Raw genomic sequence first — 22,644 nt, 5'->3', positions numbered from 1 at the left:
CTAGGCAGATTATACGTTTATTTGAATCTAATTATTCGAGTCCTAGTCCACAAGGCACCTGAACGAAGAATTGGCTTTTGCTTGCATGCGTACGTATTTGTTATGATGTATAGTAGAGATATAAGACATAGTATTTATGTTAAAGTTCTGGGTGTAACTAGGCAGACGCTGGTATGAACGAGCATTTGACAAAAGCCCGCACCATGTTAGATAGAGCGGGCAGGAAGGGAATCCAACCCTCCTGAAGCCACTATTGGTGCGAAAGACTGTGATTACCCGACATCAAATCTTCACTCTATATATCGCAATCGAGCCTCTGTTAGCATGAAGGGTGGCCAGTTGCATAGACAGTATGCTCTATTGCATGTCGAGCAGCATAAATTATCAAGGCCGACTTACGTAGTCAAGACCTCGTCCATCTTTTGAAACGCGGTTTCAATATCTGCGTTCAAATCATGGAACCAGATCCAGTCAAACCATCCTTTCTGCAGTTTGGATGCAATCTTCTCAATACTCTTGCCCGTTTCAGGGTGCTGAAAATGAAGCATGTGGCTCATTTCATGCGCTCGCGCAAGTTGTGTCTGAGCCCTCGGCCGTCGAATAGCGTCATACGCGACAAATCCAGCGCGAATATATGGTGCCAGGGCTGCGCCTTGGTCAGAATTGTGGTATATCCTTGCCAAAATGTTGGAGAGTATCAAGGAATCCTCTAAGCCCTGACCAGCACCGGCAGCTTGGAACGGCAGGGACGCATGGGCGCTGTCACCCAGAAGTACGACCCGATCACGGTAATATGTTGACGTGTACCGATGATGGAAGAATCCCCATTTCACTGGCATTGCCTTGGCTAACAAACGGCGGAATCGTTCATCCACATCGGGGCCGTTGAAGTCGGCCATCATAGCCTCATGGGTGATCCTCTGTGATACCGATTTCTCGAGTTCCCAGGGCTTATCGTCCAGCGCACAGAGGAGGAAGTTGAATTCCTTGAAAGCATCATTGTTTAGCACATACTCCAAATTCAGTAGAATGTCAAACTTACATCGCCCTTCGAAATCAAATATGTGACACAGCAGCGCTTTTCACCCACGTACATCTTCGCCACGTCGGTGAGATCCCCAAAGATCTCTTTGGCTTCAGATGTCGGGATCACACCGCGGTAGCAATACGAGTCGGCGTAGACCGGCTTGACCTGGCTGGGATACAACGGTGCCAAGACATGTTCCCTCACCATACTCTTGATTCCATCGGCGCCGACGAGAATGCTAGCCTCGGCAGTATCGCCATCCGCGAACTTTAAGATGACCTTGTCCGGACGCTGCTGAATGTGCGTCAAGGTCTTGCTGAAACGGACGTTCTTAGTCGAGATGAAGCTGGTCATGATTTGAAGGACCGCGTGGCGATGTGCCTGGTCAAAATCAGTTCCATTCGCATAGATGGCTTTAACATAGATGGGGAGACGAACACTTCTGCGGACGTAGTTTGGATGGCCCCAGGCCGAATGACCGCGCCATGGTTCTTTAAGACCTTTGATAGACTGTGAGAATGGAAAGTTTCTCCACGTTAATGGTACAGGATCGTCAAGGGTTCTGCGTACCTAGACCTGGCTGCAAGAGCATGCCTTCATAGTAGATATCCTGGGGTTCCCCAGGTTTATTGCCCACACAGACCTTTTCGTATTCCGCACGGAACCCTTCTTGCAGCATATCCAACGCCTTGTCGCCATTCGGGCCGAATCCAATGCCCGCGCTTTACCTGATGTCAAAGGAAAGAACGATTATCCAACTATGACGGAGTCGCACTTACCCTACTGCAGAAAACTCTGGGGCTTCTTCATAGATCGTATAAGGCACTCCCTTCTTCTCCAGGCCCATGGCCAGGGCGAGTCCCCCAATACCGGCGCCTAGAGTCGGTCTCGGATCAGCACCACGTTAAGCTCGATGCAATGTCATGGAGACTTACCGACAATGGCCACGTGCAAGTCTTTGATAGTATCTCCGATCATGATGTGAGAATGTTAGAGGTGTATATTTGGTGTGACTCTGCATGTCCCAGTGTAAGATACTAAATATGGCAATTGGCAACATAGTTATCAGCCCCGGGGCTACTGCTGACTGGTATCGCTCCGTCTCCACAGCATCAAGAGCTCGGCTGATTCCCCGCGGGGGGATGATAACGACGACCACCGGGGAGATAAACCCGATGTCGGTTCGCAAGATGCAGTTCCGGAGATGCCCCGACGATCCCGCCGCAGACGCCAAACTCGCTGAAGGAGATTCCAGTCTATAAACCCCCGTATTAGTACTCTATCAAATTGCAAGAAACCTAGTACTATTTGAACTCTGTCTGCCAGTCAGTCATATATACAATGAGTACTCCAGAAGATCCAGTCCTTGCCAAGCCGGCCGAACTCTGCTGTCTGAGGGGTTCCATTCATTCAGGAGAGCCCAAAGGCAATATCGTGCAGATTGGAGGCGTGGACACCTACGTGGCCACGCCAGACAAGGCGACGTCCAATGGACATGTCCTCTTGTTCTTCCCGGATGCCTTTGGCTTACATATCAACAACTTCCTGACGATGGATGCATTTGCCGCGTGCGGGTATCTCACATTGGGCGTTGATTATTTCGCCGGGGTACGATCTTGACTACTGCTGCAATTTTTCGACAGAAGATTCTTGCATAAACGGTAGATACTTACGCTCTGTACCTAGGACCCTATTTGGAAGCATTCCCAAACCCCGTTGAATGATCCGAACTTTGACTTCCAGGCTTGGAAGAACAAGCATATGAGCTCGACCGACCGCATTGCGGCGAAGTGGGCACAGGACGTCGTAGCAGAGTATGGAAAGAATGGGGAAGTCAAGTTTGTTTGCGCAGGGCATTGGTCAGTACGCTATTCCGAGAGGGCAGAATAGAGGCTGACGTATATCATTGATTATTCAACAGCTGGGGAGCGCGGTTTGTATGTACCCAGCTGTCCAAGGACGGATTTTGCAAGGCTGGGGCCATTGCCCACCCGTCATTCATGAATGAGAGCCATGTGTTCGATATTGATGGTAAGACTCATTCGCTTGTTGATCTATATATATTATAGACTGCTGACCAGTACAAGCGCCTATCCTCTTTTCCGTGCCCAACATAGACAGTCTCTTCATGCCGGAGCAACGCCGCCGGGCCGTGGAGATTATGACGGAGGGAAAGAAGAAATTCAACATGCAGATTTTCTCCGACGTTGGACATGGGTTTGCAGTAAGCGGAGTCTAGCTGTCCTTGCTGTCTAGGCGCATGTTAACAGATACATCTAGTCGCGGGCCTTTTTATCCGATCCATACGAGAAATGGGCGAAAGAGGAGAGCTTCAAGAGCTTCATCCAGTGGTTTGACTTTTGGCTCTCTGTGTAGATTAGTGCTCTGCAGCGGATGAGTTCGATGGAAGGTCTCCAAGTTTACATTCAGCTGTACATATAACCAGCCTTTATCATGATGCCATGAACATCTTTCAATGACATGTTAAGGAACCAGAAGACCTTGAACTTATATCTCCTAGGATCCGTATATGAACAAAGTGGCATCAGCCAACGGAGATACAGCGAGAACAGCTAATCTAAGTTGATGCTTTCCCTAACTTGAGATTAAATCCACCTCTGGCCCTCATTCGAGAATACATGGTGTCCCTTCATATAAGTGGCATTGTTGAAGAATGCATTACCAATCCTCAACAACTACGTCGAGTCAACAGCCTGGAATAGGAAGCCTCCATAGAGATCTTGCGTCCTATCCCCTATGTTAGGGATGACCGCCTCACGCGTGCCGGTTGTTGCCGACAAGTTAGCTACGAAGACTTGAAACTGGAGTATAATGTCGCACGGCTCTTGGGATGTTGGGAGAAAAAAAAAAAAAAAAAAAAAAAAAAAAAAAAAAAAAAAAAAAAAAAGGCAAGAAACCCTATCCTAAGAAACCGAAGGTGAAGCAAGAATGAAACTCGGAATTGTGCCGCATATCTGATATGGTCATAGTGAACTCTGTGTCGACATTCGCCCGAATTCTATTGGAGGTACTCCGTACACGCGGAATTACGATGCTTGCACCAATTGGACTGCGGAGCCTCTTTGTCAGTTTGAATCTGCCAAGCCTGAACACACGGCGACAGACTGGTTCTCATCGTGCAGAACCACACATGGCATACCTTTTCCTTGAAACAGAAGTCGCATGCTCTCCGTCTCGGTTTTTGGAAGCCGTTCCTGTGATAGTGGCGAACGCCATTCCAGCGCCGGACAGAGTTCACGTAGTTAGAAGATGCGCCATTCGCCGCCGATACATCCAGGCTTGTTCAACGCTCTAGTTGGAAATATAGGTGGGCAAAGCATTTCACTTGCGAGATATCATGTTCTGTCTCAATCTTCAAGGGTCCACAGTGGGGCGAGTCCGCTGAATAATCGGAGTGCTTCAGTTTAAGCTCTTGGCAGCTCCACAGTATCTATCCATATTCCATGGATCATGGATTGACCGCTAGTATACCGTGGTACTAGCGGATTTAGTGTTTACAACAAAGTAGGTTGGTGCCTTGAGTACCGTACGATGATACACATGATGAGTATGAACACAATCGAAGAAAGCCTCGTATGTATGGCCTATCCTGCTGATATCTAAGAATCTATCCTGATTTACAAAAGTAGCATGTCTATTCACCCCCCTGCTTAGAGCAGCTTGTGCTGACGAATGAACTCGGACCAGGTCTGAAGTTTCAGTCCGGGGATCTGACACAGTCAGCAAATATAGCACTCGTCGAGGAGAAACGATGTGTTGACCTACATCTCTGGCTTGCACAAACTCCTCCCGTGCGTAGACATTTCCGCACTTCTCAAAGATCAGCAACTGTTCGGTGAAATCCAATGCAATGTCCTCCGACATGCCGTCCCGGGTCATAAGAAGCTGCTGGAATTCGCTAGCGCTGGACGCGTGATAGTGAATGGGAACGTTGTAGTCTAGTGTCTAGGTTAGCATGATGGACCAATATCTTGAAAGGGAACCATACAAGAGCCCAACTCAGCGAGCTTGTCGGCCTCGGACAGCGCCTGGGCCCAAAAGGCAATGGTCTTGGTGAAGTACGTGGAACCAGACTCGAGGACTAGATGCACCAGCTTGCCCGTATCACGGATTGCCACGTTGGGCAGAACCGTCTGCGGGCTGTGCGGGAATCTGAGATTGTAGGTGCCGCTGGCGTCCTAGATGGTGATATACATGAGCATTTAATCTAGGATTTACCAGGCAGGATAGCTCACCTTGACGGGCAAATACCGCTGGGGATCAGTCAAGGTGTTCTCAAAGTAATTGGGGAAGAGGATGGTCGTCGTCTTTGCCCAGAGGTCCGGCTTCTGGGTCTGGATATACTCGGTAATCAAGCTCTTACCCTTCCAGTGATGCACATTCAGAAACTGGCCGTCTGATAAGGCAACGGGGTCTGGCAAAGCGCTCCAGATGAAGTGCTGCAGCGTCGTGATTCCGGCAGCAGCATCCGCAATCGCCTTACCCTGCTCGATCTCCGCCGCAGCCGACTGCTTCTGCCAGAAGTCGGTCAGCGCATAGATCACATGCGCGCTAGAAAAGGCCGCAGTCAGAGCTTCTCTGTCACCCTCCAAGTCGGCACAATAGAGTTCAACTCCCTGGGCAGCGAGCTTCTGGGCCTTGGGCTTGGAAGGGTCACGGGTGATGGCCCGGATATGATATAGATGAGGGTGCTTCAGGAATTCCGCAACTACGGATCCGCCCTATAGTTCAAGGTCAGCCACCTGTCGCCAAGGGCGTTTGGATGTATGAGGCTTGCCTGAGATCCAGTGGCACCGATCACCACGACATTCCGCTTGGTAACCGTCATTTTCTGCGATTCCGTGTAGCCTTTGAGTGAGTACTGTGAGGGAGTTGAATCATCTGCAAGATAGATGAGACTGGAGATATATATAGGGCAGTATATAGGACTTTATTGAAGGAGCGCCGGATGCAATTGTTACCGCTGACTCAGCGGCGGACGTGCCAGTGATCCATAGACGTGATGTTCTTCTGAGTAGAGATGGCTGGATCTTCCCTGAACCCACCTTAAATTGTTCTATCTTGGCTCGGTTCCAATCGGTGTTTGCGGAGCCCGGGATGAGGTAGTGGGTCGTTCCCTGTGGCAACAGTAGCTACCACGATTAGTATATATTCGGGCATCTCGGACAGCAAGAACTGCACTGATGAGTATCTGAGTTTGACAAATTCTTGACTTCGCAAAATTGGAACAATACTATCTTTGCACACATTTAAAAATGAGCCGTGTTGTTCTCGTCACAGGGGCCAATCGAGGTGAGCGGAGAGACTCCTCGCAGTACGATGCATCCCTTGGCTGACTCGACTTCTAGGCATTGGAAGAGGCCTCGCGGCACATTATCTTTCCCAGCCAGACACAACCGTCATTGGCACCGTCCGAGACGTCTACTCCGCGAACGCGAAAGATCTCAACGAGCTGCCAAAGGGCGAAGGCTCCCACCTGATTGTCGTGCCGCTGAGCGTCGATAGCCCACAGGGCGCGACAGAGGCTTTGTCGAAACTCCAAACACAGCATCAAATCGGGCATATTGACATCGTCATTGCCAATGCAGGCATTTGCAACCACTACGGACCGGTAGTAGAAATGGCCGACTCCGACGTGCTGTCTCACATTGAAGTGAACACGCTGGGACCGCTGAGACTATTCAGGGCTGTTGCGCCGTTGCTGCAGAAAGCCAGTACTCCCAAGTTTGCTTATGTCTCTACGCTTCTCGCCAGCATTCATGAAATTGAACAGATTCCTTCGTTGACCGGCGCTTATGGAATGTCGAAAGTGGCTGGAAATTATCTGATAAAGAAGATCGATGCGGAGAATGATTACCTGGTCGCTTTACCGATTGATCCGGGGTAGGTTTGCTTTCGTACTACTATGTTTTATGAGTCAAGAAATGTTGATGCTGACGTTCTCGTTTCCCGATTGGTAGGATGGTACAGACCGACATGGGGAGTCGTGCGGCAGAAGCCAATGGGCTAGAGAAGGCTCCGGTGACTGTCCAGGATACTGTTCGTGGGATCACCAACCAGGTATGTAGAATGTTGGATATCATGGTAGCTGCAGATACTGACGCAGATATAGATTGAGGCAGCGACAAAGTCGACTACGTCTGGTCAGTTTGTCAACTTCAAGGGAGAGAAGGTGCGTTGGTAGATGGGGTTAACAATATGGGGATTCCTGTACGGTTAGAGTCTAGACAGTGAAATTTTACCACATGTTACATGGCATGGTCTTCCTTCGTAATTCACACATATGAGGTCCCAGTTCGCTACTTTTTGAGATATATCAAGAACTTAGGACGGAGAAGCTATGAAACACTCATAGTAATGGCTTGGACACATATACATTGCAACAGAAATTATATACCCGTCAACCTATTTGGATGATTACAGGATACATAAAAGAACTGCATATCAGGCAAGGGAATGCTGTAGTCACTCAATACAGGAAAAAACTGCCCATTTTGCCCTTCCCTTAAAATACTGTGAGATAAACCCATCTGTGCCATAACATGCGCCAAATCAAGGAATCCATACATCAACTTCAAACTCCACCAGATGCTCGGGAAAGGGCAGACTTTCAATTCCCACCATGGTGAACAACGGCTGGTGGTGAGGACACCACTTCTTGATGTAGTGGACCATATTTTCGCGTGCTTCCACACGCATCCCGGACAATCCCACGAAGAATGCGCGCAGCTTGACCACGTAATCCCAGCCAGTAGCACCTTCCTTAAGGGCATGACCTTCTTTGGTGAGGGTGTGGATGACCAGGTCATTGATGTTGTTGAAAGCCTGCGCAATTTGCTCCTCAATTTTGGGAGAAGTCTTCCTGGTCAAGGGATCCATGCCAGCTTTTGAATATAATTAGCCACAGATCCTCAGACGTAGTTCCAATACACTGCTTACTCTGCCCAGTGACGACCAGCCGATTGCCGATGATGCAGGCATCGCTAAACCCGTATTTCTCGCGACAATCGTCTCCGAAGCCAGGAAGCGCGTGATATTTGAAAGAAGCCATTCTGCAGGTTGTAGAATTGTAAAATATAATTCTATGGTAAGGTATAGGTGAGCGATTAACATCCCAAGTATTTATATCGTAATTGTTCTGTAAAACGCAAATCATCGGGTCCGCTTTGTCAGCGGAGTGTATCTCCACATCACGAACTACTTGGGGTTTCCCGGATGTATATTCCGTGGTTTCATCGGTTGCCACTTCGGAGCCGAACGAAGGCGAAGTAAAATCTGTAGCGATGACTCATGACGTATCAAGGGACATAAAAACAATGAGTGCCGGAATGAAAACGATGTTTCTGAGCAATTTCTACTCAAGTAAATTGTCTTTCTTGATAGTTGCCCTCGACTATTAGCTGTGCTCCTGCGCTATCTTGCGAACGAACAATCCATTGCTTGCCTGTCATGGAGCACATCAAGGCGTCCTTCGCGAAAGCGAAACAACAGAACCGCGCTGCTCTAGGGGCATATGTTACTGCTGGGTATCCCACAGTGCAAGAGACACCAGATATTCTACTCAGTCTTGAGAGCAGCGGTGCAGGTGGGTTCCTATCAACATATTTTAACGAATTGTTCTGCATGACATCTGACGCTGTACGACTGAATAGATATGATTGAGCTGGGCATGCCATTCTCCGACCCTATTGCGGATGGCCCAATAATCCAAGAGGCCAATACGATCGCTCTCGCCAATGGTGTCACCGTGTCCGGGGTGTTGGACATGGTGCGAGAAGCAAGACGTCGGGGACTCAAGATACCCGTCCTACTCATGGGGTACTACAATCCAGTCCTTCGCTATGGCGAGGAGAAGCTGGTGCATGACTGCAAGCAGGCAGGTGTCCATGGCTTCGTTCTGGTAGACCTCCCCATTGAGGAAGCCGCTCGGTTCAGAAAGCTTTGTGCTAGTAATGGGTTCGTACAGCATCATCTGCCATTCCCAGTCATCAGCTAAAGATCATCATAAGGCTTTCTTTCATCCCCCTAATTGCCCCATCTACGCCTCTCCCTCGCATGAAAGCCCTGTGCAGCATAGCCGACTCATTCATCTATGCGGTTTCGAGAATGGGTGTGACTGGTGCCTCCAAGTCACTAAGCGCCAACCTTCCTGAGTTTCTTGACCGCATCCACACATATGCCCGCGATACGCCAGTTGCCCTCGGCTTCGGTATCAGTACACGAGAACACTTTCTAAACGTACAAGCCTTGACTGAAGGCTGTATCATTGGCAGTCAGATCATCAGTACCATCGGCGCTGCGCCACCCGGTCAGGCTGCTCAATGCGTCGAGAAGTACCTATCTGGTATCACTGGACGCAAGCTCGAGCGAGATGAGCACGGTGCGATTGTACGTGAGGTCAATGTGTTAGAACACCCTGGACCTGCTGCGAGACCTCAAGCAAAGACTCCAGACGATGCGCGTCCAAATACCTCAGATCTCACAGACGGGCAAAATCCCGTTACGTCCACGCGTTTTGGCGAATTCGGTGGCCAATACGTGTCGGAATCGTTGATGAGCTGTTTATCCGAATTAGACCAGGCCTTTGAAGCAGCACGACAAGACCCGAGCTTCTGGGAAGAGTACCGTTCCTATTATCCTTACATGGGCCGGCCGAGCGGGTTGTATTTTGCCTCACATCTTACTGAAAAAGTTGGCGGTGCAAATATCTGGATCAAACGGGAAGATCTCAATCACACTGGAAGCCACAAGATCAACAATGCCCTGGGCCAAATCCTTCTGGCTCGACGGCTAGGAAAGACACGTATTATCGCCGAAACGGGCGCGGGCCAGCACGGCGTGGCTACCGCGACGGTTTGCGCCAAATCTGGAATGGAATGTATTGTCTACATGGGCGCCGAGGATGTTCGTCGTCAAGCGCTGAATGTGTTCCGGATGAAGCTTCTCGGTGCGAAAGTGGTACCCGTGACATCTGGTAGTCGCACGCTGCGTGATGCCGTGAATGAAGCATTGCGTTCGTGGGTCAAAGACGTCGAGACCACCCATTATATTCTTGGTTCGGTGGTTGGCCCTCACCCTTTCCCTACGATCGTGCGCACCTTTCAGTCCATCATTGGACAGGAAACGAAAGAACAGATACGGAACGCTATTGGAAAGCTTCCTGACGCCGTTGTGGCTTGTGTCGGGGGAGGCAGCAATGCATCGGGAATGTTTCATCCGTTTGTAGATGAGCCAGGTGTCCAGATGTTGGGCGTGGAAGCCGGTGGCGATGGCCTCGATACATCCCGCCATTCGGCGACCCTGTCCGGTGGCAGTAAGGGGGTCCTTCACGGAGTATACACCTACCTCCTACAAGATGAGTATGGACAGATCTCGGGGACGCACTCTGTCTCAGCTGGTATGGACTACCCAGCTGTAGGACCTGAACTCAGCTCCTGGAAAGACAGCGGGAGGGCCAAATTCATTGCTGCCACCGATGCCCAAGCTCTATCTGGGTTCCGCGCTCTGGCAATGTATGAGGGTATCATTCCCGCGCTTGAGTCCTCTCACGCTGTGTATGGTGCTATTGAACTCGCCAAGACGATGAAGAAGGGGGAACAGAATATTGTTCTGAATCTTAGCGGACGAGGTGACAAGGATGTTAACACTGTCGCTGAGGTCCTGCCTCGCTTGGGACCTGAGATTGGATGGGACTTGCGGTTTTAAATTTGATACTATGTTTTGAAAGAGTGGATAGATCAAGTAGATTCAGTGATTTGGGATAGATCGTGCTAGAATCTTTATATAGAGGAAAGGCTTAAATGAAAAGTTTCATATAGACTAATGATGTGGAGAGTATATTATTTACAGAATGACCCCTGTTTGTACATTGCATTTGCTGTAAATTAATTCTGCATAATTAGTCAAGATTGTGTACAGATACCGAACTGCATAGCTCATGCACGAGCAGTAGAGCATAGTATAGCTTGCTGATCTACGTCCTGGGCAAGTAAGCGCCCGAATATCCATAGCGCCAGTCAGCACTGATTAAACCTCCCCTTATTAGAACAATATGATAGTTATCAATGCCAAATCAATATCACAGACCGACGACATCTCAGCATCTCGCCATGAACTGGACCATGATTGTGGGACCACAGCAAGAAGAATAATATAACACTCGTGAGAATGAAGACGAGAGAACCGGTAGTCAACCCATTTTGTCCAACAAAGAATAATGACCCTAATCTCTAGGTGCCAAGGCGGCGCACTGATGCCCTCATTATTTTCTGAAACTAAATTCATACCCCATGGGGTAGAAGAGATATAGTCCCTACCAATCCCAAGAACCGCATTGGATCCGTTCCGACTAACCCGAGAGCGGCACCCTATCCATCCGAAGTTACCGCGGAGACATGCACTCAGAGTAGTTCCATAGTATCATGCCGGGGTTCTTGCCGATCAGCATCAATAAGAGAAAGTATTTAAGCACCGCATTTTCCCCGTCATCCCCTACCAATCAAGAGAGATAAGAAGTTTTAACCATGTCATTGGATGATGCACCGGAATTGGCTCCGATCTCCGCACGATGCGAATATATTGCTAATATATATTATGGGGTATCGCGGCGACTGACTTGGCCCTTGTGCTGCTCTCCTGCGTATAGTCCCGTAAACCCTTGCACAATTGTCTATCAACATGGGTAGTAACGACACGGTCGAAAAGTGGGAAGAAATCGTCGCCAAGAAACGGTCTCTTCGGGACAGATCTTTGAAGCCATATATGGTGTCGGATCTGGATCAACGAGGTCCTCGAGTCGATAATGTTCATGATCGCTCCCGTCTGGATGATCCTGATGCGCAGGAGATTACCGATATTGATAGTATATCTACTCTTGTGGGACAATTGAGATCGGGAAGATACACTGCTGAACAGGTCACCCGTGCCTATATTCAAAGGTGTGTACGATATTGCTGTCTCCGGTTTCGATGGAGATGGATTCTGCGCCGGAAGAGAAGATAGAAGACTAACGTCGTCACTATAGAGCTGTGATAGCTCATCAATTGGTACGCACTTCATTTCTGAAGAATACCTGCATCAGCCACCCGTTAACTCTATCAGACCAATGCCATCACAGAAACAGCCTTCGAGGAGGCACTGAGCCAGGCCCGTGTGCTCGATAACCACCTCCACAAAACCGGTGAGCTGCGGGGGCCGCTTCACGGCATCCCAGTGAGTGTCAAAGACCAGTTCGATCTAAAAGGCGTGGATACAACCTTAGGGTATGTTGGCCGTGCATTTGCTCCTGCTACGGAGGATGCAGCTATAGTACGAATCCTAAAGGAGATGGGCGCGGTTGTGTTGGCCAAAACAAACCTGCCTCAGACTCTCATGGTATGCTTGTCCTTGATGCCCACTGCTGTATATCAATCATCATTCTGAGTAAGTAACTATCGCAGTGGGCGGAAACGGACAATAACCTCTGGGGCCGAACAGTCAACCCACGCAATCCCGAGCTCATCGCGGGTGGCTCTTCGGGTGGTGAGGGTGCCCTAGTGGCTTTACATGGCTCCATTCTAGGGCTGGGAACCGATATTGGTGGAAGTATCCGAATTCCGGGAAGCATGAATGGGTTGTATGCATTCAAGCCCACTGTAAGCTGTTCTGCTGCGAAGTTTCGTGTCGTGCTTGACATTTGCATTGCTGACCTCTACAGAGTAGCAGATATCCGGTAAATGGAGTTCCTGGGCCTGGGGATGGCCAGGAACATGTCCATTTCTCGTCCGGCCCCTTGGCTCGTGATATGGAGTCTTTGTGCTACGTGAGCCGTCTCGTCGCAGACTCCGAGCCTTGGGAGTTTGACCCTAAATGTGCGCCACTTCCGTGGAATGAGACTGTCTTTCAAGAGCTGCAGACTCGGCCCTTGGTCATTGAATTGATCCTGGATGATGGGGTTGTCAAGGTCCACCCGCCGATTGAAAGAGCGCTCCGAGAGCTAGCCTCCAAGCTCCAGGATCAAGGCCATGAAGTCGTCCTCTGGGATACGTCCGACCATCAAGATTGCATCAAGCTGATGGATGAATATTATGTTGCCGACGGGTTCGAGGACGTCCTCCGCGATATCAATAATTCTGGAGAGCCAATGATCCCTCACGTACAAGGGCTGGCCGACCGCGCCAAAGGAAAAGCCTTATCAGTGTATGACTACTGGCAAGTGAACAAGAAAAAGATTGCCTTGCGCCAGAAATATCTGAGCAGATGGAATGCAACTCGGTCTCCCGCTGGAAAACCAGTCGACGTGCTGTTAAGTCCAACCACCGCTCATACTGCCATTCCACATCGCACACTGCGATGGGTTGGTTATACCAAAGTGTGGAATTTACTTGATTACCCGGCTGTTACTTTCCCTGTGGATAGGGTTAGGAAGGAGGTTGACGTACGGCCGAACGGATATGAACCACGCAATGACCTGGATGCGTGGAACTGGGGGCTCTATGATGCGGACGCCATGGATGGATATCCCGTCAATTTGCAGGTAATCGGGAAGACACTTCAGGATGAGAAGGTTCTGGGGGCAGGGACGATCATTGAGAAGATTGGGAGGGGAGAGAAGTGATGAAGTAACGGGCTAGTCAAGAGGTCTTTATGTACCTTGAATTGAATCTTAGCTACCTATCGCTTCAACGATATAGAAAGTGGTTCTGTCAATGTTGTAACACAAGACCTGAGTCCTTTTATTCCCAGACGACACAATTTGCTTGACAGTCACCGTGATCTTCACAATGCTACTCATTATGGAAAATCTGACTAACACTGTAAGGTATATATCCATGCAAATAAAGGTGATGATATCTCATAGTTCTCTCAGTATACACCGAGCAAAAAGAAAAAGCTTCCCAAAAGCAACAGCACAAAACTACCTGGATTTGATCTGAGATGGTAGCCCACGAATACCCTCAACCTCATGGGAGTGCAACCGCACGTTAAAATACTCGACCAACGCACTAACTCTATCCTCTTCCGTCTTCAACTCCCGCAAGGTTTCAGTCCTCCCCCGGAGCACGCTCTTGACCTCTCTCCCAGCGAGGATGTAAACCCCAATTGGCTCCGAGCTATAATCATCGACGATAAGCCGGGTACACGCCAACTTCTGCGTAAACAACATATCGCGACTCTTACTCGTAGAAAAGTTCATCATGTTGAAACCCTCGAAGAGGAACTCAATCTCTTGAGAACGAGTATTGGGCCACCCATGGACTGTGAGGGTCGGCGCGCGCCTGATAGATCCAGACCCTTTGTGTTTGGTCAATGAATTCGGCAAGAGGGGCCCTGACCAAGGACATTTCGCTGGGCGCGATCAATTGGGCTGTGGTGTTCTCTTGCAGTAATAATGGACTGGTGGGTGTGTTGCGGCCGAAACCGACGTCAACCTATTGTGGTTTAGCATTCTTAGTACGTCTCTATACTTGGTGCAGGGGTTTGAGGACATACCATGTACTTCTTCCCGGATATAGTTACGATTAGGATCATGTGGCTTCTGTATATGTCTATTAGCCATGAGCTGTGTCTGAGTCAGAACACTACTGACATGGATATATAACCTTCCTCGGTTGGATCCCTGCTAACGACATTACGACTCACTCGGCCTCCAGTCGCGTATACCTGATATCCGAGCGAGCAAAGAACAATGTAGAAGAGATTGGTATTCTCCATGCAATAGCCGTCAAGTCCACGCACGACCAGCTTCTCGAAGACACAGGCAGGGTGAATCGAGATTGAATGGTGGTTTGAGTAATGTAAAGCCGTGTTTCCCCAGGTGATCTCCGCCAAATGTCGCCGTTGCAATTCCGTCAGGGCTGTCAGGGAATCATGTTCCATAGACTTGTGGAGTTGTTCTAGGCGTGAATACCCAGCAGCTGTTGGAGTGGCGGGCTCAGCATGTCTGATACGCTGAAGGTACAGCTCCAGTTGATCTGTACTGAAGGTGTAAGAGGTTGCGGGCATCTTTGTTGCAGGCATAATGGGCAGTATAATCGTGGAGTCGTGAATCAGAATTGATAGATGCACTCACAATCCACCACAGGCTTACCGCTACATAGCCACAGGTTTATAGGGGCAAGCGGGCTTCCCCCTCACCCCACGGATCGACGGCAATGTTATTATGCTACGATCCCACTGTCGAATAACATGGAGCACGACTCCAAATGCATAGAACTTGATCTACACTCGAGGGTCCGTGCTCGGCAGGTGACTCTTATCTTGCTTCCCGCTACCCGATCTATACGCGGAAGCCCCGTCCAATCAGAATCTTAAGTATAAGTTGATGATTTCATGTCTAATTAGAAGAAGTAAAGATAAGTCAGACGTGATGAGGCAAATGAGGCCTCAGCATGGGTGGCCCTATTATGGCAGTCTGCACATTTGTTCGTAGGGGTGTAGGGGTGGGGATGGGGTGGAACGGTGATTCTGACCCACAGCAAGGCATATGCATACAGGGTTACAATAGAGAATAGAGCGGCTTCGGAACATATAATACAAATATGACCTTGTCCAGACATCGCTGGAAATTGGACGTAAAGATGATTTTATCAAGCAGGGCTGGATCCTGCGTAAATCCAGGAGTCTTGGCCGCGAAGATCTTCAACAGTGGTTTGCCTTCCTCGGGCACCGGAGTGAAGCTCGTGTCAACGTATGTCCCTGGTCCATAGTCATCTAGTGAGTCGGTTGCTTGCCGGGTAGCCATTATCGTTGAAGACACTTTGTAAACGCCGGGTTGAGAATATAGGTTGTAGCGCAAAAAAGAGAGCTTTGAGTTATTGTTCGGCATGCAAGCAGGTAACTCTTGAACGTTGCCTACATATAGGCTGGGTTTGATGGTAACGAATCTTCCAATCGGGGACTGCGGGCAAGAACCGGGAGATCCATCAATGCGGAGAGCAGCGTTACCCGCTATCCCCGCAACACGATCTGCCGTCCGGGTGCAGCTTGCCCGTTTGGTTCCAGGTATAGTTCTAGGGCACGGTAGCCCCTTGGTCATGAGGACCACGAAGCATCCATCTCTCTACCCTTGCTGTCTTTGAGCGGTGCTGTCTTCAAGTGGTCGATCAGCTCGCATTTAACACCCGTCACTATGCAAGACCAGATCAGAACCGTCGCCGTCATTGGCTGTGGTGTCATCGGGGCGAGCTGGGCATGTCTTTTCCCCTCTCGAGGTTTGAACGTCTTGATTTATGATCCCGCCGAAGGTGTCCAGAAAATGTTCGAAAGATACCTGCAAAATGCATGGCCCGCATTGGCAGCACTCATGCCCGTTGAAGGTGTCTGGGCGAAGAATTACAAGTTCATTGACAACCTGGAATCGAGCCTATCAGAAGCCGATTTTATCCAAGAGGTAGCTGCAGCAGCAGTTAATATGCTATACTCGCACTGCTAATTCATCGCCAGAATGGACCCGAGCGCCCCGAGTTCAAGCAGGCGCTCATGGAAACACTCGACCAGTATAGCAGACCAGGCGTCGTGATCTCCTCCTCATCTTCTGGTCTCCCTGCATCGAAGTTCATCGGTCGATGCCAGAAAGACCCCAGTCGCATCCTAGTTGGCCATCCATTCAATCCACCACACCTCGTCCCCCTGGTGGAAGTTGTCCCTCATGCTGGCACCAGCGCCACCACGATATCAACGACCCAGACTTCTACCGGTCTCTCGGGAAGAAACCCATTCTACTCCGCCACGAAGTCCCAGGGTTTGTAGCCAATCGTCTGCAGGCCGCAATCAACAGCGAAGCATACAGCCTTGTCAGTCGTGGAATTGTGTCCGCTGAGGATCTCGACACGGCAGTGACATCCGGTCCCGGTCTTCGGTGGGCGTTGACCGGTCCGTTTGTCACGAATTCGCTGGGTGGGGGAGGAGGGCCGAATGGGTTTACCCAGCGTATTGAACGACTGGGCCCTGCGATTCGAGCCTGGGAGGAGGACATGCTGAAGCATCGGTTCGATTGGAGCGAGGAAAGCGTGTCTGTGTTGAAGGAGGAGGCTTCGAAGTGGCTAGACTCAGTGGATTGGGATGGTGTGGTTGGGAAGAGAGATCAGATGTTGCTGAGTTTGCTGGAGGTAAACTCTAGGACATCAAAACTCTAGTCACCTTCAACGACTGCCATGCTCTATACATGATAGTCAATAGTCCTGAAAATTTATTTGTAAAAAGAGGACGTGTTGTGGTGATATTATGTGGGGTTTTGTGTGCCATACTGCGACTAGCTATAATTTATTCAGTGTGAAGGAGCTGTAGCAGGACATATATCGCTGCTAGAAGCCTAGTGCAAATTGCCATGCAATAAGTCGGTGCCCACTTTATCCACTAGTACAGCATGGTAACACGTTCTACCCCAAGTAAGGCGGATATTCAAAGGGTAGTTTTTAAGGATGCCGATCGGCGCCGTAGCACAATGCTCAGCGATGTAATGGTTGGACTGAGCGAGTAGGAACTCGATGGGCAATATAGAGAAAAATTTAAGTGAAAGAATCTTATTCATTCTAGTGCTGGTAGTTGTAGATGTGAGGAAGATCTGCGGAAATTTGCGGAGATCTGTGGAAATGTGAGGAAATGTGAGGCGATGTGAGGAAATGTAAGGAATTTTGTCAGATACATAAGATAAGTAATAGAAGTAATAGGAGTAATAGGAGTAATAGGAGTAATAGGGAGTAATGGGGAGTAATGGGGAGTAATGGGGAGTAATAGGAGTAATAGGAGTAGTAAAAGCAGCCTCGAGTGATCTACACATGCAACTGTGCAAAACTGGAATCAGACGTACTGCCTGTACGAATCCAAGGCAGGTCCATAGTGGATTAGGATCGGGATGATCAATTGCTCTACAAATGCTATGGAGCAGTAAGAGATCAAGCATTGAAGATATGGATGTTTGTTCCAGTCTGAGTTTCCAGCTAATCATGAGTTAACATATATCTTACTGACCGATCACAAATACACCCATCAAGCCTGTCTCCCATGTACCAACTACTCCATTACAAAATCACAATAAAAGATACTATTGTACACTTGGACTGTTAACCTAAACTTGCATCTTCCCCGAAATATACGATAAAACTCTCACCCAAGAAATGCGAATACACCGCTTCCGAGCACATATCATATCTGGCTTAATGGGCGGCAAACATGAAAGCCCCATCAAGACCAACTAGACACTAGCGGCGTTGATAACATAACACAGCCGGAGGTGTAGACCTGAGGCATCGAGATGTAAGCACGACAGTTGTCTACATTGTATCGGTCCGGCTCACCCATGTCTCATGTAAGTCTAGTCTTCCAGATCCCTACGCACGATGGCAGAATAGTGATTCCAGTGACCACAGACAGGTCCTCAAATCATGTCAGTCTCCTCCAATTTCTTAACAGTCGAGAAGGCGTATTTACCCCTGTGAAAATGACAAAGAAGTCTCATCCGTGGATGTATCCCTCTCATTGGATCAGCGACGATAAGGATCGTCAAAAACATGGTTGTAAAGTTGCCAGGCTCTTCGCTTGATCGCAAAGACCGGTTCGGCGAGATGCGTATGGCGAGAGTGAGAGAAGCTCGAATTGCAAGAGAACTCATCATGAGACGATGGATGATCTTCATGATGAAAGGGAGCAGTTAATGCCGGATCATGGACCTTCCTTTATATAACTTTCGAAGAGTTATGAGGGAGAAATCTCTGATCAGGCGGACAGACTCCTAGCACCGGACTACAGCTATTCCTCCCCATTCTGCGCAGTCCGGGTCGGATATCTGGCTTAGAGTGCCTGATAGGCATCCGGCAATCGAACGGTGAGTATAGAATAGGTTGTGGTCACAACCCAACCGCTCACACATGTACTTTTCTTCGTACACGTCAAGCATCCGTGCGGATGTCGCGCACCTGGACCGGTGAACTTTAATTATGAGCTAGCTAGCTCGGATACAGGGTACCCTGGACGGACCACGGGGATCAGTTGGTTCGGTCCCACCCTGCCTCGTGCCCAAAGCGCAGCAGAAATTGGCATGCTGATGCAGTGCGGATCTGAGTGCGAATCAATCCTTTCGAAGCCGCTAAAAATCATTCAGAATGTCTCCGAACAACATGGCGGAGAGGCTTTCTTTTCCCGTTCAATAATAAAATCTCTCCCCTTAATTCCCATTCCTTCGTGCCATAGCTATATCAAGATCAGAGAGTCTTGTTGGGCTTTCATAACTTTCCACGGCTTCCTCATCAATTACCTTAGGAAGTGATGTTATGCGGATCCTTACAACATCGTAGAGCCCGTTCCACCAGGATAGGCTGGCATGTCTTCGTGTGTTTCAGAACCAGATCCAGAGTACATGGAATCGCAGAAGAAGTAGTGGGAAGTACTTTTGTTATGTTGGTGGGATAGAAAAGTACGGTGTAGTGGGAACGGGGCCATTGGGTGGCTTCGGCACTCTAACTCCGTCCCCATCACCGCAAGGCTGGCGGCTAGGAAAATTTCTTAGGAAACTTCGCTAATGGAGGTCATGCTAGCCCATGACTCGAATCTGCGTACCTAAAGTGGCTAGCTATTCTATCAGTGCTTGCAAGAGAAAAGCACAAAAAATTAAAATTAGAAAATAGCCACAGTGTCTATTTGTCGGAATCACAACAAGAGGTCATGGAGTCACATGTGTCTATATCACACAATCTATGTAGTTATCTGAATACCAGTACTTTCCTAAGACAGAGAGATAGCCGACAGCAAATTCTAACGATTTAGTCTGTCTACCCTAGAATATTCTTTGTGGCTGCTCTAGGCTTATGCATACTAAATAATCGAACAGCTGATCACCACCCTTGGGATGATGCAATCTGCAGCAGGCCTTGTGAGGAAGTGAAGACCAGGCCTTCATGCCAAATCATTCGAAATGATGCTATTACACAGTCGGTGCAGAATGTATCAAGATAGTACTTCCGCCTTTGTGCGGCGATTGGTTCATGCAGCTATATATGCAATAAATCATTTTATGAACGGTTTCCGGTCAGAAGGGGAGGTCGTCTTAAGGATCGAGCTAATAGCTGTTGTGATGAATGTGAAGAGAGACCTGCATACCGAGACATTGTTGGAGGCGCTTCTCGACATTATCCAAACTTAGTTTCTAGGATATAGCCTTTTTTCAAACATTGGTTTTGGCGTACAATGAGTTGAAGAAATGAACGGAGAGCTTCGCTGCCAGAGAACTTCCAAGCGATTACTTTTCTGACTTCTAACCAGTAGCTCGTAATCTCCCGAAGAGACATTTCAAATAAAGAGAAAATTGGCAAAAGACATGGGGAAGAGAAAAGAAAGACTAGAAAAGGAATAGAATAAGGCCTGGAAACTGTCAAGAAACTGTCGAGAAACTGTCGAAAAACTGTCGAAAAACTGTCGAAAAACTGTAGGGAAATTGTAGGGAAATTGTAGGGAAACTGTAGGGAAACTGTAGGGAAACTGTAGGGAAACTGTAGGGAAACTGTAGGGAAACTGTAGGGAAACAGCCAGGAAAAAGCAAAAAAGAAAAAAAAAATAAAATAAGATAAAGTAAAATGAAGTAAAACGAAGTAAAATGAAGTAAAATGAAGTAAAATGAAGTAAAATAAAATAAAAATAAGAAAATGCAAAGAAATGAAAGCAAAAGAACCTGATGGAGGAATAAAAGTACGTACTTTTGGTTTTCCCTCATGAACCCAACAGAGCCAGGGGAGCCAGATAATGATTGGGCCACGGGTGCGATAGATCAAACATAAATCAAGCGCCTGACTGAGGCTTCCTAAACTCCCATCTATTCCGTACTGCTTCCTTCTAGCTCCGACTTTTACATAATGACCCTTCATATAACTTTCGGAAGTTATGAGGAAGAGAATCTTGATCAGACAGGCAGGCTCCTAGCGCCAGAACGCAGCTGGTTCTCCCCTTCTATCCTGCGCAGTCCGGGTCCGATAACTGGCTTATAGCGCTTGATAGGCATCATCCAGCAAGTGAATGGTGAGTATAGAATAAGTTGTGGTCACAACCCCACCGCTCATGCGTGTACTTTGCTTCGTGCCTCTCAGGGATAACACATCAAGCATCCGTGCGGATTTCTCGCACCTGGACCAATGAACTTTTATGATGAGCTAGCTAGTTCAGGTACAGGGTATCCCTGGACGGACCACGGAAATCAGTTAGTTTGGTCCCACCCTACCTCGTGCCCAAAGCGCAGCAGAGATTGGCATGCTGCTGCTGCGAGGCACGAGAAGGAATCGACTGTTAGGAAATATAATGACATTGTGCTCAATCTATACCGTACCGTAAAGCCTTCAGAGTTTTCATGGACATGGTGGCGGGTGTTTTGCACTTTTGGCTAATGGGATTTGCTCGCCCCGGTCTCATGTTTTATCTGGTGAAGGAGACAGAACCTGGGCTTACGTATAACTCAATCGCTTCCTAAGTATTTATTTACTCAAGGTCGGAGACCCTTAAGAGCTATCTCAACTTGCGAAGACCATCACTTGTCAGATCGTCTAAATCCACCCTTCGAATGGCTTCCTCCATGTTCTTTGAGGAAGTTACGCGGGTACTTACCACATCGTAAGACCGTTTTTACCACGCCCCCCTCCCTCCTCAGTAGGAGAGATACTAATATGTCTTCGGGTGTATCGGATACAGATCCACGCAAAAATGCTAGTAGGTAACTCCGTTCTGGCTTTGGGGAGATACCGAACTACTGTCCTGTTGTGGAGACGTCGGGTGGCTTTGGCACTAGTGAGTAGTGATCCATCACCGCAAGGCTGGCGGCTGGGAAATCTCCTAGGAAACGGCACTATGAGGATGGGGAAAGGCTCCGTCGGATTGATGAAACATGCTAGCCTGTGAGTCAATGCTACGCACGATCTTCGTATCTTACAAGTTACAACCCGTACTGCCTAGAAACAATCGATAGGAGACCGAAGGCGTCATTGAACGAGTCAGTCTGCCCACACTAGTTACGTACAAACCTCTCTGTGGCTGCTTTAGACTTTGGCATAACTGGATGAAGGAAAGCCGATCACTGCCCCTGGAAAGTCATCTGTAGCAGGCCTTAATGGGGAAGTGAGGAGAGCGGACCTCTGCCAGGTCATTCGAGCTAATCCTAGTACGAAGTTGCGACTTCGGCCTGCGTGCGGCGAAATCCAGATGGGAACGAGCCAGATGTGCAATGGAATATTCATAGAATTGTCAGGGGTACTGCTCGGCTCTGTTTGAACTTGAGTTCGAAAGAATAAACTCGCTCCCCTACCTTGACTATTGTTCACAACAGGATTATTTTCACTATTTTCTTTATCTGGAACGAACAACAATCAGGCTTTAACAGGACTTTCAAACCATTCCCCTTCGACTACTGACCAATGAAATAAAAATATTCATAAAGAGGAAAACAGAGCCTGCTAGAACCATGAAATTACACATCCCAACTCGAAGTCATGATATGACCTTGAGTGGAGATGATGCAGATCATTTGAGCACCAGAAACTTCAGAGTGTCGGAACTGTGGACTCCGAAGGCGAGCTGGGGTCAAATTTAGCTCGTGCGGAATGGCCCGTCCATCAGCGGTGGTGCGGGATTGTTCCTGAGCA

General features: G+C 48.6%; 10 protein-coding genes across 10 annotated transcripts; 5 read left to right on the top strand and 5 right to left on the bottom strand.

The window, feature by feature from the left end:
- Window positions 1-395: 395 nt before the first annotated feature.
- Window positions 396-2,005, bottom strand: ASPBRDRAFT_674415 (FAD-dependent oxidoreductase; the record flags this gene model as incomplete). Its single annotated transcript, XM_067628892.1, has 6 exons — window positions 396-986; window positions 1,043-1,408; window positions 1,466-1,527; window positions 1,598-1,749; window positions 1,807-1,903; window positions 1,963-2,005. 6 exons carry the CDS (start codon window positions 2,003-2,005, stop codon window positions 396-398), a joined length of 1,311 nt encoding a protein of 436 aa, XP_067479008.1.
- Window positions 2,006-2,368: 363 nt separating this feature from the next.
- Window positions 2,369-3,523, top strand: ASPBRDRAFT_177426 (uncharacterized protein; the record flags this gene model as incomplete). Its single annotated transcript, XM_067619857.1, has 5 exons — window positions 2,369-2,635; window positions 2,714-2,886; window positions 2,949-3,058; window positions 3,115-3,251; window positions 3,308-3,523. 5 exons carry the CDS (start codon window positions 2,369-2,371, stop codon window positions 3,401-3,403), a joined length of 783 nt encoding a protein of 260 aa, XP_067479007.1. The 3' UTR covers window positions 3,404-3,523.
- Window positions 3,524-4,590: 1,067 nt separating this feature from the next.
- ASPBRDRAFT_674411 (NmrA/HSCARG family protein) lies at window positions 4,591-5,876 on the bottom strand (the record flags this gene model as incomplete). Its single annotated transcript, XM_067628891.1, has 5 exons — window positions 4,591-4,758; window positions 4,814-4,986; window positions 5,037-5,226; window positions 5,284-5,769; window positions 5,826-5,876. The coding sequence occupies 5 exons, from the start codon at window positions 5,874-5,876 to the stop codon at window positions 4,699-4,701; spliced, it is 960 nt and encodes a 319-aa protein (XP_067479006.1). The 3' UTR covers window positions 4,591-4,698.
- A 427-nt stretch (window positions 5,877-6,303) lies between these two features.
- ASPBRDRAFT_126023 (uncharacterized protein) lies at window positions 6,304-7,232 on the top strand (the record flags this gene model as incomplete). Its single annotated transcript, XM_067617839.1, has 4 exons — window positions 6,304-6,340; window positions 6,439-6,931; window positions 7,009-7,108; window positions 7,161-7,232. 4 exons carry the CDS (start codon window positions 6,304-6,306, stop codon window positions 7,230-7,232), a joined length of 702 nt encoding a protein of 233 aa, XP_067479005.1.
- Window positions 7,233-7,600: 368 nt separating this feature from the next.
- ASPBRDRAFT_125002 (uncharacterized protein) lies at window positions 7,601-8,099 on the bottom strand (the record flags this gene model as incomplete). The annotated part of the gene is made up of 2 exons (XM_067617751.1): window positions 7,601-7,932; window positions 7,988-8,099. 2 exons carry the CDS (start codon window positions 8,097-8,099, stop codon window positions 7,601-7,603), a joined length of 444 nt encoding a protein of 147 aa, XP_067479004.1.
- A 398-nt stretch (window positions 8,100-8,497) lies between these two features.
- On the top strand, window positions 8,498-10,753 carry ASPBRDRAFT_195907 (uncharacterized protein; the record flags this gene model as incomplete). The annotated part of the gene is made up of 3 exons (XM_067620916.1): window positions 8,498-8,633; window positions 8,701-9,004; window positions 9,058-10,753. 3 exons carry the CDS (start codon window positions 8,498-8,500, stop codon window positions 10,751-10,753), a joined length of 2,136 nt encoding a protein of 711 aa, XP_067479003.1.
- Window positions 10,754-11,725: 972 nt separating this feature from the next.
- Window positions 11,726-13,643, top strand: ASPBRDRAFT_177419 (uncharacterized protein; the record flags this gene model as incomplete). The annotated part of the gene is made up of 6 exons (XM_067619856.1): window positions 11,726-11,987; window positions 12,074-12,093; window positions 12,149-12,421; window positions 12,487-12,681; window positions 12,744-12,848; window positions 12,885-13,643. 6 exons carry the CDS (start codon window positions 11,726-11,728, stop codon window positions 13,641-13,643), a joined length of 1,614 nt encoding a protein of 537 aa, XP_067479002.1.
- A 300-nt stretch (window positions 13,644-13,943) lies between these two features.
- ASPBRDRAFT_55035 (arylamine N-acetyltransferase family protein) lies at window positions 13,944-15,046 on the bottom strand (the record flags this gene model as incomplete). Its single annotated transcript, XM_067627330.1, has 4 exons — window positions 13,944-14,252; window positions 14,278-14,457; window positions 14,519-14,588; window positions 14,616-15,046. 4 exons carry the CDS (start codon window positions 15,044-15,046, stop codon window positions 13,944-13,946), a joined length of 990 nt encoding a protein of 329 aa, XP_067479001.1.
- Window positions 15,047-15,524: 478 nt separating this feature from the next.
- ASPBRDRAFT_195904 (uncharacterized protein) lies at window positions 15,525-16,064 on the bottom strand (the record flags this gene model as incomplete). The annotated part of the gene is made up of 1 exon (XM_067620915.1): window positions 15,525-16,064. The coding sequence occupies one exon, from the start codon at window positions 16,062-16,064 to the stop codon at window positions 15,525-15,527; it is 540 nt and encodes a 179-aa protein (XP_067479000.1).
- A 93-nt stretch (window positions 16,065-16,157) lies between these two features.
- ASPBRDRAFT_207076 (uncharacterized protein) lies at window positions 16,158-17,163 on the top strand (the record flags this gene model as incomplete). Its single annotated transcript, XM_067621790.1, has 3 exons — window positions 16,158-16,418; window positions 16,472-16,621; window positions 16,690-17,163. The coding sequence occupies 3 exons, from the start codon at window positions 16,158-16,160 to the stop codon at window positions 17,161-17,163; spliced, it is 885 nt and encodes a 294-aa protein (XP_067478999.1).
- Window positions 17,164-22,644: the final 5,481 nt, after the last annotated feature.

Source organism: Aspergillus brasiliensis (assembly GCF_001889945.1).
Source record: "Aspergillus brasiliensis CBS 101740 unplaced genomic scaffold ASPBRscaffold_6, whole genome shotgun sequence".
Taxonomy (NCBI): Eukaryota; Fungi; Ascomycota; class Eurotiomycetes; order Eurotiales; family Aspergillaceae; genus Aspergillus; species Aspergillus brasiliensis.
The sequence above is the reverse complement of the archived record's forward strand: the minus strand, read 5'-3'. Positions and strand labels throughout refer to the sequence as shown.